The 14,026-nt window shown below is 38.1% G+C and overlaps 1 protein-coding gene across 1 annotated transcript in view; it reads left to right on the plus strand.

Annotated features, from left to right (window-relative positions):
- The window catches only part of Gadl1 (glutamate decarboxylase like 1), a 222,900-nt gene that overhangs the window by 120,726 nt on the left and 88,148 nt on the right, over positions 1-14,026 (plus strand). The window contains exon 13 of the mRNA XM_042666508.1: positions 3,019-3,070. Within this exon, the coding sequence (XP_042522442.1) occupies positions 3,019-3,070 (52 nt within the window). The remainder of the gene's footprint in view (positions 1-3,018; positions 3,071-14,026) is intronic.

The raw sequence follows: 14,026 nt of genomic DNA on the forward strand, positions 1-14,026 counted from the left end.
CACTCATTGCCCAAAAACATTACCTATCAGTAAAGTTTTTGCAAGTCTAGTTCCACATCTTCATTACATGCATGAAGAAATAGAGGCAGAGTCACATTGTTGACTTACTGTCTCCTTAACAATTTCTAATCTGGAGCCTCCCCTCCCCCCACCCCAGGGCCAGGCTGCTGGAGAGGCTGAGCACTTTGGACACTGAGGACAGTGCCAGCCACCTCAGTCAAGTGAGCTCCAGCTTCCCAGCGCTGGACTAATACTTGTCACATTTGTGCCTGAAATGGTGAGAAAAGGGCTCATTCTCAAAGCTTCCCTCCTCTAGGTAGAGGTAGTCAAAGTTTGTTTCCAAAAATTACAGAACAAGGCTACTGAGGGTTCACACTTGTAATCCTAGCTATTCAGGAGACAGAGATCTGAGGATTGTGGTTGGTTCAAAGGCAGCCCAGACAGGAAAGTCCATGAAACTCTCTTCTCTAATTGACTACCCAAAAGCTATATGTACAGCAGGGACATAAGTGGCAGAGCACCAGCCTTGAGTGAAAAAGCTAAGGGGCTGAGCTTAAATCCCAAGTTCAAGCTCCAGTACAGGGCCCAAAACTTCTAAAAAAGGAGCTACATCTATAAAACTTTGTAGAGAGGCATAAAGAGAAAGCTGGTTATCCCTAAGCCTCATTATGCCCTCTTTCTGCCTTCCTCGAGTGAACAGACTAGAACAATCTATGATGCATCCTTTTCTGTTTTACTCTGTGTTCCCTACTGTATGTGATAGAGGCTACTTTGGCTTTCTTTAAGAATTTCCTTTAAAATGGAATCCAATTATCTATGTTTCTCACTACCTTGGTTTTTATCTTTTACTAGTATATCAAGAACATCCCTTGGGTTGAATGGAACTGGACCAAGTCCATTCATCCATTCATTTTACTAGTTACAACATATTACATCAGGTCACTGCAGTACATTTCAATTTACCATCTTTTAGTTCCTTGATATTAACCTTATTTCTTGTTATTCTCTATAGAATAGATTCACATACAGAGCTTTGTATTTTTTAATTATTTTTGTGCCGGTATTGGGACTGGAATTTCAGGCCCGGGAGCTGTTCTTCAGCTTTTTTACTCAAAGCTGATACTGTACCAGTTGAGCTGTATTTCTACTTCTGACTTTTTTCCTGCTAAGTTGGAGATAAGAGTCTCTTGGATTTGTCTGCCCAGGCTAACTTTGAACTATGATACTCAGATCTCATCCTTCTGAGTAGGCTTACAGACATAAGCCACTGGTATCCAGACACATGTAACTTTAGCTACAACATACAAGCATACAAATATGTCAGTATCATTCCTGTTAATATTTTCCTGATAGACCAGCACAAAATTGCTTTGCTTCATCAGAACATACGAGTATTACTCATTTGAAGGAATACATAGCATGTTTCTACCATATCCTCACTATCATTGAAGGTTGTCACTTTCTAAGGTTTGTTTCCAATACCACCTGGCCCAGGCTTGTTGTTTTCATTGACATTTCTTTGGTCAGTATCATCAGTGATTTTCGTGCATCTTTTTCTGATTTTTATTGACCATTGGATTATTTTTCCTTAAAAAATAACTTGCAGTGTGCTAAAGGTTCTAAGACCATAGCTAAAAAATAGTTTGGAAATATTTAGGGAAAGGAATATGTTTGTGAAATATCAAATACTTCATGAGTCAGGGTTTGTGTGTTCACGTGTGTGTTCACATAGTGCTCTAATAAAGAATCCATATTACTAGTTAATAGTGATAGCATTTCCCCAAGATTACTTGTATTTCAAAGATGATATCTATAAGGAAGCATCCAGAAGAAAAGCTATAAAAGTAAATATGAAAACTATGAGACGTGAAAACTATGAAAGCCCGCATTCTAGAATCACCTTTAGCAAACAATGTTCTGAAAAAAATCCAACTTTTCTTTGCTTTTTTTTTGGTTGTTTGTTTGTTGTGGCAGAACTGAGGTAGACAAAGAGTCTAACATGTGCTAGGCAATTCCTATACCACCTGACTGCCCACCCCCAGCCCAATGATGGTGTCACAGAGAGCCTACCCATGTCTGTAGCCTAGTTAGAACAGTGATTGTCAATCCTCTTTCTCTCTGTTTTGGCCATGGAGATTATTTTGATCTTTTTTGATCTTCAGTTAATATGTAAGGAGGCATTGCACACTAAAAACTCTTCTCCATGAGCCAACAAAGTGGTTAAAATATCTATGCCAAAACTCTATCAAGAATATGGATGTGAAACACACATGGTAATGTGTCTGGCTTTTCACACTGAGGTTAAAAGCTGATGTTAACATGTGAGACAGACATCAGATCATTAAGAAGATGTATCATTTTTGCTGAGACCAGAGGATTGCAATAGACCTGGGAATATCTATTAAAATCGCAAGTTCTGCTTTAGTGTCTAAGTTCTGCCTGAGTCAAAGTTCTTGCAGTCTAAGACTTGTCTCTACATTACACATAACAGCATTAGGGTTTTGTTTTTGTTTTTGTGGGGTTTGGGGCAGTAGTGGGCTTGTACTTAGGATATCATATGTGCTAGGCTGGTGAGATAGTGCTGAACCATTCTTCCAGTCCTGTTTTACACAGGTTAATTGAAGATTTTTTTTCTTACTTCCCACTTAGGCATATACCTGAGCTATGATCTGCCTGTTTTAGACTTCCCATCATTGCTGGGGTCACAAGGAAATATCATACGGATTCTGACTTACCACTGTGGGAATCCAGTCTCTTAGACTTATCTGCTTGGACTGTCCTGGAACCAGAGTCCTTTTGATCTCAGCCTCTCAGATAGCTTGGGAAGACAAGACCATGCTACTGCACTATGTATTATATGTTGAGAAGGGTCTTGCAACCCCTGGGCTGGCCTTGAACTGAGATCCTGCCATTCTTAGCCTCTTAAGTAGTAGGAATGGCAGTGTTGTCTTATATACAACATGTTCCTAGGGTTTTTAGAATGTATATTATAACTATTCCATGATTTTTAACTCTTAGGTACCTCGTAGATGAAATCAAGAAGAGGGAAGGTTTCAAGTTACTGATGGAGGTAAGTGACTATGGAATTGTGCTTGTGGTTTTGCCAGTCAACTGTGATGAAGGTGGAAATTTTTTAATCTGTTATATTTCATTGATTTTTTTGTGTTAGAAACTTAGAAACAACTCATTAGCTTAATTTGTAGAGTCCATTATGCTAATTTACTCTATTAGTGAGTATTTTTCTTTGTTAGATTCACAGGGAACACACTTGCCTTTAAGTTTGAAAATTAAAAAGCTCAATAATAATTACCTAGGATAATACTGAATAAATTATGACCTCTATCTTGATGTATAAATTGCATAATGATTGTACCGCAAATATTCAATTGTGCCTGCATGTAAAAAATCAATTAAGGCAATGTACAATAATGCATATACTTTCTCTTTTATATGAAATAATGAGAGCATATTAGCTTTGGAGCAATGGAAAAATAAGTCATTTTGTTATTTGTGTTGTTGGATTATTTGCAATATTGCAAAGACAGTGAATTTTTTTCTAAAATACCTGGTAAGGAAATGTGGGGAATATTTTTAACTGATTTTTATAAGTTTTTAATGTAAAAATACTGTACAGAGGAGGGGTTACAGTTACGTGAGCAAGGTAATGAGTCCATTTCCTATCAAGCATTGTTGCCTCCTCCTACCTACCATCCCTTCCCTCCCACCTCCACAACTACATTAACTCTGATTTTTTAAGACATAATGTGAGCTTACTTTTGATCTTGCTATAGTATATATCTGGTAGCAATTTTTAACCTAATCTAAAATCACCTAGAGATTACCATTTAACATCCTCTACTATCTATAAGAAAAACCTAGTTTTTCTTTGTCTAATATTTTATTCATTTTAATTAATTAATTATTATTATTTTATTATATGGAAGCATTACCCCATACTAGGTACAGTGATAGGCACTGGAAATACAACACAAGAGAGGCCACTGCTCCACGGTGCTTCATTCAGATAGCTCTTTGCCCTAAGCAAACAACTTGACACATGGAGCGAGAAGGCTGCAGAAAACAAGCAGGTCTGTGAGAGATAACCCAGGATATACACTAGTACAGCTATCAATATGGAAAGTACTATAACTGCAGTAAATATACAGCACAGGTCTACAGTTGAAGTGTGTGTTGTTAGGCACTTGGTTTGGATGGTTAAGTTGGGATCATATTTGCTTATCTTTGAGCAGAGATCTGATTATGATAGACAGCAGGCCATGTGGATGTTTGAGGGAAAGGCACTCCACAAAGACCCAATGAAAAATCACAAAGACTAAGAATTAGAGAGCTCTAGGTGTTGGAACGAACCAAAGAAGGTGATTTAAACAAGGAGGGCGACTGTAGGAGATGGATTTGGAAAGGTGGGCAGAAACTAGATGGGGCAGATCAAGGACATCAAGGAAAGTCCTTTAGTTTTCATTTCAAATGTCGGCATTGGTGATGTTTTGAGAAGGAGTCTGATTCCAGTTTTATTTGTTTTTGTTTTTTTTATTATGTGTAAATACTTGTACCAAGGAGTCACCATGCAACAAACCAGTTTATGAGTAGAGTGCATTTTGATTGATGTCACTCATTTTATTATTCTGCCCCTTCCCTCTTAAGCCTTCCCTGGCTTCACTTTTCTTAATCTTGTAGGATGTGTGTTAAATTTTATGACTGTACTATTCCCTTCCTTTCTCTCTTCATTAGACTAACCCACGCCCTCAACTACACACATTCCTTTCAAGTGCCTGTTTCCTGGTAATCATTTTGTTGGACTGTGAGTTAGCCTTTCTAAGGACTCACACCATTTGAATTCTCCCCTGAAAATACCATAGTATGGTTAATTTTGTGTACCTTGCATACAATCTTAAAATGTTCACTTGTACATTTATAAATTAGCTCTAGCTTCCATGATAAGAGGAAATGTTTGTCCCTTGTCTCTCCTGGCCTGACTTACTTCCCTTCACATGATTCTTTTTCCAGGTTCATCCATTTCTCTGCAAATAATATAATATAATTATTCCTTGTGGATGAGTAAAATTCCATTGAGTACATATATCGTACTTTTTAAAATTTTTTATTGTGAAAATACCGTACAGAGGGGTTACAATTACCTGGGCAAGATAATTGTAGCATTATTGCCTCCTCCTTTGTTTCTCCTTCCCATCCCCATCCTTTCCCATCTCTCCTCCCCACCCTCCACCCCCGCCCCTGCCTGGCCAAACTTGTAAAGTTCATTTTTCAACATAACAACTTGTACATCTCATTGTTGTGATGGGTCCTCCTGTATTCCTATTTAAATGGTTTGTTTTTGCCCTTCCCCTCCACAAATTAAACCAACATCAAATACAAACCAACATCAAATACAATGAAAGCAGGGGTTATACCGTGGAGGAGGTATATACAAAGCAACAAAGAAATCATCTTATAAATATGTTAGAAACAATTGCAAGAAAGAAAAAAAAAAACATTTCAATACTTATCTTGGGATTCATTTCACCTAACATCAACTTATCTGACTTTTTCCACTTGTCTCAGACATATACTAGTTATTGCAAATAAGGGAAACCATGGGACCTATGTTTCTTTGGGCTTGGCTTACTTCACTTAATATAATTTTTCCAAGTCTTTCCATTTCCTAACAAATGGGGCAATGTCATTCTTTCTGATGGAGGCATAGAATTCCATTGTGTATATATACCACATTTTCTTGATCCATTCATCTACTAAGGGGTATCTGGGTTGGTTCCATATCTTAGCTATGGTAAATAATGCTACAGTAAACATAGTAGTGCTGGTAGCTTTAGTGTGGTCTTGTTTGTGATCATTTGGGTAAATGCCCAAAAGTGGGTGGGATTGCTGGGTCATAGGGGAGCTCTATGTGGAGTCCTTTGAGGAACCTCCACTTTCCAAAGTGGTTGAACAAGTTTACACTCCCACCAACAATGCAGTAGGGTTCCCTTCTGTCCACATCCCCTCCAGTATCTGTTGTTATTAGAGTTCTTGATTGTAGCCATTCTAACTGGGATATCATATTTCCTTGATCCATTCATCTACTAAGGAGCATCTGGACTGATTCCATATCTTGGCTATGGTAAATAATGCTGGAAGTAATAAGATTGTGCTGGTGTTCTTATTGTGTCCTATTCTGTAATTTGTTGGATAAATGCCCAAGAGTGGAACTGCTGGATCATTATGGTAGCTCTATGTTGAGCTTTTTAAGGAGTCTTCCTACTGCTATCCAGAGTGGATGAACAAGTTTACATTCCCACCAACAGTATGATTGTGTTCCCTTTGGCCACATCCCCACTAGCATCTGTTATTGTTAGTCAAAGATGTGAAGGACCTCTATTATGAAACTTTAAAACCTGATAAAAGAAAATAAGGCAGGGCTGGGAATGTGGCTCAGTAGAAGAGTGCCTTCCTAGCATACATAAAGCCCTGGGTTTGATTCCTCAGTACCATATAAAGCCAGAAGTGGCATTGTGGCTCAAGTGGTAGAGTGCTAGTCTTGATTGAGCAAAGAAAAAAAAAGAAGTACAAGGACATTGCCCAGGCCCAGAGTTCAAGACCTAGGACTGGCAAAAAAAGAAATTAAAGCAGTTTTAAGGAAATGAAAAAAACTTCCATTTTCCTGGAATGGAAGGATTTACATCATGAAAATGGCAATACTGCCCAAAAGCATCTACAAATTCAATGTAATACCCATCAAAATCCCAACAATATTCTTTAATGACATAGAGAAAGCAATCCAAAACTCCATAGGGAATAATAAAAGACCCTAAATAGCAAAAAACAATCTTTAGGAGGAAGAATAGTGTTGGAGGAATACTAATACCAAACTATATTACAAAGCTGTAGTAATAAAAATGGTGTGGTATTGGCACAAGAATAGGCCTGAGGACCAATGGAATAGAGTAGAAGGCCCAGAAATGAACCCACAGACCTGTAGCCACCTAGTAGTTGATAAGGTATCAAAAAATACAAGATAGAAGAAAGACAGCCTCTTCAACAAATTGTGCTGGCAGAACTGGCTATACATATGCAGAACACTGAATCTAGATCCTCATATATCTATCACCCTACACCAGAATCAATTCCAGCTGGATCAAAGCCCTCAATGTAAGTCCAGATACCTATTACAGGCAGGGATAGGGGAAACACTAGGGCTTCTTGGCACAGGTTGAAACTTCTTAAGTACAGCTCCAGAATCACAACGAATTAAACAAAGACTGCATAAATGGGATTGTATCAAACTGAAGAGTTTCTGCATGGCAAAAAACATAGCTAGTGAGATAAACAGAAAGTTCACAGAATGGAAGAAGATTTTTACTAGCTATGCATCACACAAGGTCCTCGTATCTAAAATATACTTAGAGCTCAAAAAGTTAAGCGACCCCCCCCCCCCACAAAGAAACAACAACTCAATAAATAGGTGAAAGACTTAAAGAGACTTCTCTGAAGAAGTAAGAATGGCCAATAAATACATGAAGAAATATTCATCATCTCTGGCCATAAAAGAAATGCAAATCAATCTCACCCCAGTTAGAATGACCATTATGAAGAAAACTAAATATTGTTTGTATCCTTGATGATGGCCATTCTAACCGGGATGAGATTTATGTGGGATTTTTTATTAATAGTTTTTTTATTGTGAAAATACCATACAGAGGGGTTACAATTATATGAGCAAGGTAATTAATACATTTCTTATCAAGCATTGTTGCTTCCTCCTTTGTTTCCCCTTCCCATCCCTTCCCATCTCCCCCCACCCCCCTCTGCCAAAGTTGTAAAGTTCATTTTTCAACATAACATCTTGTCCATCTCATTGTTGCGATGGGTCCACCTGTATCCCTATTTAAACAATTTGTTTTTTCTCTTCCCCTCCCCAAATTATACCAACATCAAATACAATAAAAACAGGGGTAATACCCAGATGCCCCTCAGTAGATGAATGGATCAAGAAAATTCTATGCCTCCATCAGAAAGAATGGCATTGCCCCATTTGTTAGGAAATGGAAAGACTTGGAAAAAATTATATGAAGTGAAGTAAGCCAGGCCCAAAGAAACATAGGTCCCATGGTTTCCCCTATTTGCAATAACTAGTATATGTCTGAGACAAGCAAAAAGGGTCAGATAAGTTGATGTTAGGCTAAATGAACCCCAAGATAAGGACTCAAATGGTTTTTCTTTCTTGCTGTTGTTTCTAACATATTTATAAGATGATTTATGTGGTTTTGAGTTGTGTTTTTAATGACCAGAAATGTTCTTCATGTGTCTATTGGTCATTTTTACTTCTTCTGAGAAATCCCTACCCTGTTTGCCCATTTATTAATCGATTTGTTGACTCTTTGAGAAGTGTGTCTCTAAAGCTTTTAGTATATTTGAATATTAGGTCATTTTCTGATATATAGCTGGCTAAGATCTTCTCCCATTCTGTAGGCTTTTTATCTTGTTAACTAGATGCTTTTCCATGATGAAAAGTCTTAGTTTGATGCAGTTCCATTTATTGACTCTTTCTTTGATTTTTTTTTCTTTCTTTGATTTGTTGAGCCCCTAGAACTTTACTCAAAAAGTTCTTTCCTGTGCCAAGAAGTGCTCATGTTTCTCCTACTTCTTGTAGTAGCTTCATGGTTTCAGGTTTTACATTAAGGACTTTGATCCATTTTGAATTGGTATTAGAACTAGGTGACTCTGATTTTAAAAGACTATACTTGCGATGATGAGAGAGGAATGTGGTGGTGATAAGGGTAAAAGGAGGACAAGAAAAGAGCACAGGAGACAAACTGGGAGAGGGCTGCAGTAACCCAGGTGAAGTATGGCAACGGCCCTCAGGCAGATATGAGAAACGGCTGCTCAGAATGTAGCAAGTGGCTTACCCCACCACCTACCCAGGAGGCATCTGATTAGGTTCTAAAAGCCCAAAGCTCTGACAACCAGAAAGGTAAAGGAATTCACAAAGTAACATAACTAAGAAGCAGTGACCAATGTAAACTATGGGTTATTCCACAAGGCAGTGCTGCTGGTGTCTCCAACAGGCTAATGATAGGAAAAACCATAAAGGATGGGGTGCTAGTAATTGCTTAAGGCTCAAAGAGGCTAAGAGGTATGACAGGATGGAGATCTTCTTGGAATCTTAATTTGAACAAATCAACCATGAAAAATGATTTTTAGGATTGTTAAGGAATTTTGAATATGATCTGACTATTAGAGGATATCTAGGGAATATTGATAACTTTGTTAGTCATTAATAATGGCATTATCACTATGCCCTCTGTTTCTACAGTTTATAGAGGTACATAACTAGTCATGTTGAGAAGCACTGACATATGATTACCTTTAATAAAATTTGAGTCTATTGATCGGTCTATCCGTCTATCTATCTATCTATCTATTATATATACCTGTGTATATGTATATATGTGTATATATACTGAATTATATATATAATATATATTTATATATAGAATCAGTTTTTGAGCTTGCTAGGCAAGCACCTTACCACTTAAGACATGCCTAGTCCTTTAACTTTTAGTTTGCTTTTCAGATGGAGTCACATTTTTCATTAGCCATCCTTATATCATGATGCACCTGTTTCTGCTTCCTGAATGTCTGGAATTACACATGTAGGCCAGCATGCCTGGCCTATTTCTCAAAATTTGAGTTGCTTTATTTCTCTGATATATACATATATATGTATATATATACACACATATATATTTGATGGACCATATATAATGTTTATGGAAAGTGTTGCACATTCTAGGACTACACAGTCTTTTGATAGAGATGAGAGGAAAAGGACTGGGAAGGTGGCTCAGTGGTAAAGCGCTTGCCTTGCATGCCTGAGGCCCTGGGTTCGATTCATCAGCACCACATAAGCAAAAAAGAAAAAATAAGCCGGAAGTGGTGCTATGGCTCAAGTGGTAGAGCACTAGCCTTGAGCTGAAGAGCTGAGGGACAGTGCCCAGGCCCAGAGTTCAGGTTCAGATCCCACGACTGAACCCCTCCCCCCACAAAAAAAAGAGATGAGAGGAAAAAAATGATGAAAATAAATGAGTTATAAAACATTGTTTACATATTCTTCCTATAGACTGAGAAAAGTTAAAACGAAACCTGCCAGACTTGAAATCTGGGCCTGAGCTCTGTCCCTCAGCTCTTCAGCTCAAGGCTAGTGCTCTACCACTTGAGCTACAGCCCCACTTCTGGTTTTCTGGTGGTTTATTGGAGATAAGAGTTTCACGGGCTGGCTTTGACCCATGATCCTCAGATCTCAGCCCCCTGTGTAGCTAGGATTACAGGGATGAGCCACCAGCACCCGGCTGCTACCATTATTTTTACAAAGTTACTTTCATATCCTTATGAAGAAAGTTTAGATAGTTTTTTGTTTTGTTTTGTTTTTGTGCTAGTACTGGAGCTTGAACTCATGATCTCACACTCTTGCTCAACTTTATTGCTCAGTGTTGGTGTTCTATCGCTTGAGTAACACTTCTACTTCTGGCTTTTTGGTGGTTAGTTGGAGATAAGAGCCTCCTCTCAGGTTAGTTAATTGGCCTGGCTTCAATCTCTGATCCTCATATTTCAGCTTCCTGCATAGCTAGTGTTATAAGTATGAGCCATCAGGGCCCTGCCAGAAACAGGTGTTAATTATTAGAAAAACTTCTACCCCTAAATGTGCCTTTCTGAGGTAACCTTCTGGCTCCTGTCCATAAAGATGCCTCCTTCAATGATCTTTCAGAATTACTACTATAACTTTTAGTTTTGGCTTGATTTTGCTGCTGGTGACGAAGCCTAGGACCTTGTACATGCATATGCCTTACCACTGACCAGTACTCCGAGCCCCTGCTGTAAGAATTTTTGTATTGCTTCTATGTTTTCATCTTTTCTCATTTTGTTTTCCTAAATACAGAAAATTCAACTTTGAATTTCACATCTAAAGATCAAGTTGATGTGAGGCAATGAGGGCTAGGTGGAGAAAGAGAGACATAAAGTTGGTTAGAAGATAAGTATAAGAATATTAAGTATTACCCAGAAAACAGTGAATGAACACAATGGAACAGTACCTAATACTTGAATATATCTTTTCTTAAAAAGAGTAAAAGTCACTCATATCTTCTTTAAAAATGATAGAAAGTTAACATTTCAAATGAATTCTGCATTATTCATAGTCTCCCAAAACTCCTATCTGTTTTCATCTGCATTCGGTCTAAGATCTAACAACTATTTCCTAGAGGTGTATTCATTCATATGTTATGAGTCAAATACTTCATTTTGATCTCTTGGGAGAGTTCTAATTGTTCAACTTTTTTGTTTTTTTCTTCCTGAGTTCTGCAGGAACTCAGGTAGAAATGGTTTTTTAGAGTTCACATACTTTACAAGTGTGAAGGATCTTCAGAAACACCTGAGTGACATCCTATGCATGGCAGGTTACCTCTCTTGATAGTGTTGTAACAGGGAGCCAAGTTCCATTTGCAGAGAATTCACTGGCTCATTCCCCTTCCGGGAAGTTCTGATTGTTCATGCCCTAGCTATTAAACATTACCCTGTGTATGTCAACACTTTGCGATTCATCTTGCATAGCTATCTTGTTATGTAGTTATTTGGTTGTTTGTTTTTTGCCAGTCCTGGGGCTTGAACTCATGGTTTGGACACTGTCCCTGAGCTTCTTTTTGTTCAAGGCTAGCACTCTCTCACTTAAGCCACAGTGCCACTTCCAGCTTTTTCTGTTTATGTGGTACTGACCCAGGGCTTAATGCATGATAGGCAAGCACTCTATCACTGAGCCATATAGTTTCATGAGATCACAACAACTTAATTTCTAAATCTAGCAAATAGTTTTTGATCCTCTTAGTTTTCTAAAGCATTTTACAGGCTCTATCATTTTCATCTGACTTTTCCTTCTCAGTCTCTATGTGAACTTCTCTTCAGCTGAATGTCTGTTAGTATTCTTCTTTACTCTTTTACTTTTGTCCTTTAGTCAATCCACATAGTCTTCTTAAAACATTTATCCACATCTAGAGTTTTGTAGCATTTTGCCATATATAATCGATCTCATGCAATGTCTCTCTCTTTCTCCATATATGTGTGTTCTATATATATATATATACTACATATACATATGTATATATACTTATAAATGTATTTATACTATATATGTACTAAATATGTGTGTATACACACATATGTATAATCCACACCTGATTTTTCTTAAAACCTCTAGTTTTTTGTACATGGTTATGTCTTGCAGTTTTCACCTAAACCATAGGCACCTCAATTCTGACATATTTCAGGGTTACTAGGGCTTGAACCCTGTGCTTATAACTCTCCGTTGGGTTTTCATTCACAGTTGGTACACTACTGCTTGAGCTACACTTCTACCTCAAACTTTTTGCTGGTTAATTGGAGACAAGACTCTCAAGGACTTTTCTGCCTCAGCTAGCTCTCAACCTCAATTTTCAGATCTCAGAGTCCTGAGTAATTAGCTTACAAAATGAGCTACCGACACTCTGTTTAAAGATTTATACGTATTTTTTTCTCTTGTGGTACCAGGGATTAAACTCAGGGCCTTATACTTGCTAGGCAAGTGCTCTGCCACTTGAGCCACACCCCCTAGTCCAAACCTGCCATTTCTTTTTTTTTTTTTTTTTAATTTTATTTTATTTTATTTGAGAACATACTGTACAGAGGGGTTACAATTACATGGGCAGAATAATGCATACATTTCTTACCAAGCATTGCAGCCTCCTCCTTTGTTTACCCTTCACCTCCCTTCCCAGCCTCCCGCCTCCCCCCACCCAATCCTTCCCCCCTCCCCCCCCACACCGACATTGTAAAGCTCGTTTTTGACATGACATTTTGTACTTCTCATTGTTGCAACAGGTCCACCTGAATCCTTAAACGACTTGTTTGTCCCATCTCCTCCACATGTTATACTGACATCAAATATAGTGAAAGCGGGGGTTACACTGTGGGGGAGGGACATACAAAGCAACAAAGAAATAATCTTATAAATGCGTTAGAAACACATGCATGAAAGAAACAAAAACATTAAAATACATATTTGAGGGTTTGTTTTCCTAACATCACATTATCTGACTTTTTCCGCTTGACTCATACCTATAGTAGATATTGCAAATAAGGGAAACCATGGGACCTATGTTTCTTTGGGCCTGGCTTACTTCACTTAATATAATTTTTTCCAAGCCTTTATATTTCCTAACAAATGGGGCAATATCATTCTTTCTGATGGAGGCATAGAATTCCATTGTGTATATATACCACATTTTCTTGATCCATTCATCTACTGAGGGGCATCTGGGTTGGTTCCATATCTTAGCTATGGTAAATATGGCTGCAATAAACATAGTTGTGCTGGTAGCTTTAGTGTGGTCTTGTTTGTAAACATTAGGGTAAATGCCCAAAAGTGGGATTGCTGGGTCATAGGGGAGCTCTATGTGAAGTCTTTTCAGGAACCTCCATACTGCTTTCCAAAGTGGTTGAACAAGTTTACATTCCCACCAACAATGAAGTAAGGTTCCTTTCTGTCCACATCCCCTCCAGCATCTGTTGTTGTTAGAGTTCTTGATTTTTGCTGTTCTAACTGGAGTGAGGTGATATCTCAATGTTGTTTTGATTTGCATTTCTTTTATGGCTAGGGATGTTGAACATTTCTTCATGTGTCTATTGGCCATCCTTCTTTCTTCTTCAGAGAAGCTTCTCTTTAAGTCTTTCGCCCACTTACTTATTAGGCAGTTGTTTCTTTGAGGATTTGTTGTTGGGTGGTTTAATTTTTTGAGTTCCAAGTATATTTTAGATATGAGACCCTTGTCCATTGTATGGCTAGTAAAGATCTTCTCCCAATCCGTGGGCTTTCTATTGATCTTGCTAGCTATGTCCTTTGCCCTGCAGAAGCTCTGCAACCTTATGCAATCCCATTTGTCCAACCTTTCTTTGATTTGTTGTGTTTCCGGTCTCTATTCAGAAA

This window comes from Dipodomys spectabilis, unplaced genomic scaffold (assembly GCF_019054845.1).
Source record: "Dipodomys spectabilis isolate Male_0828 unplaced genomic scaffold, ASM1905484v1 ptg000365l, whole genome shotgun sequence".
Taxonomy (NCBI): Eukaryota; Metazoa; Chordata; class Mammalia; order Rodentia; family Heteromyidae; genus Dipodomys; species Dipodomys spectabilis.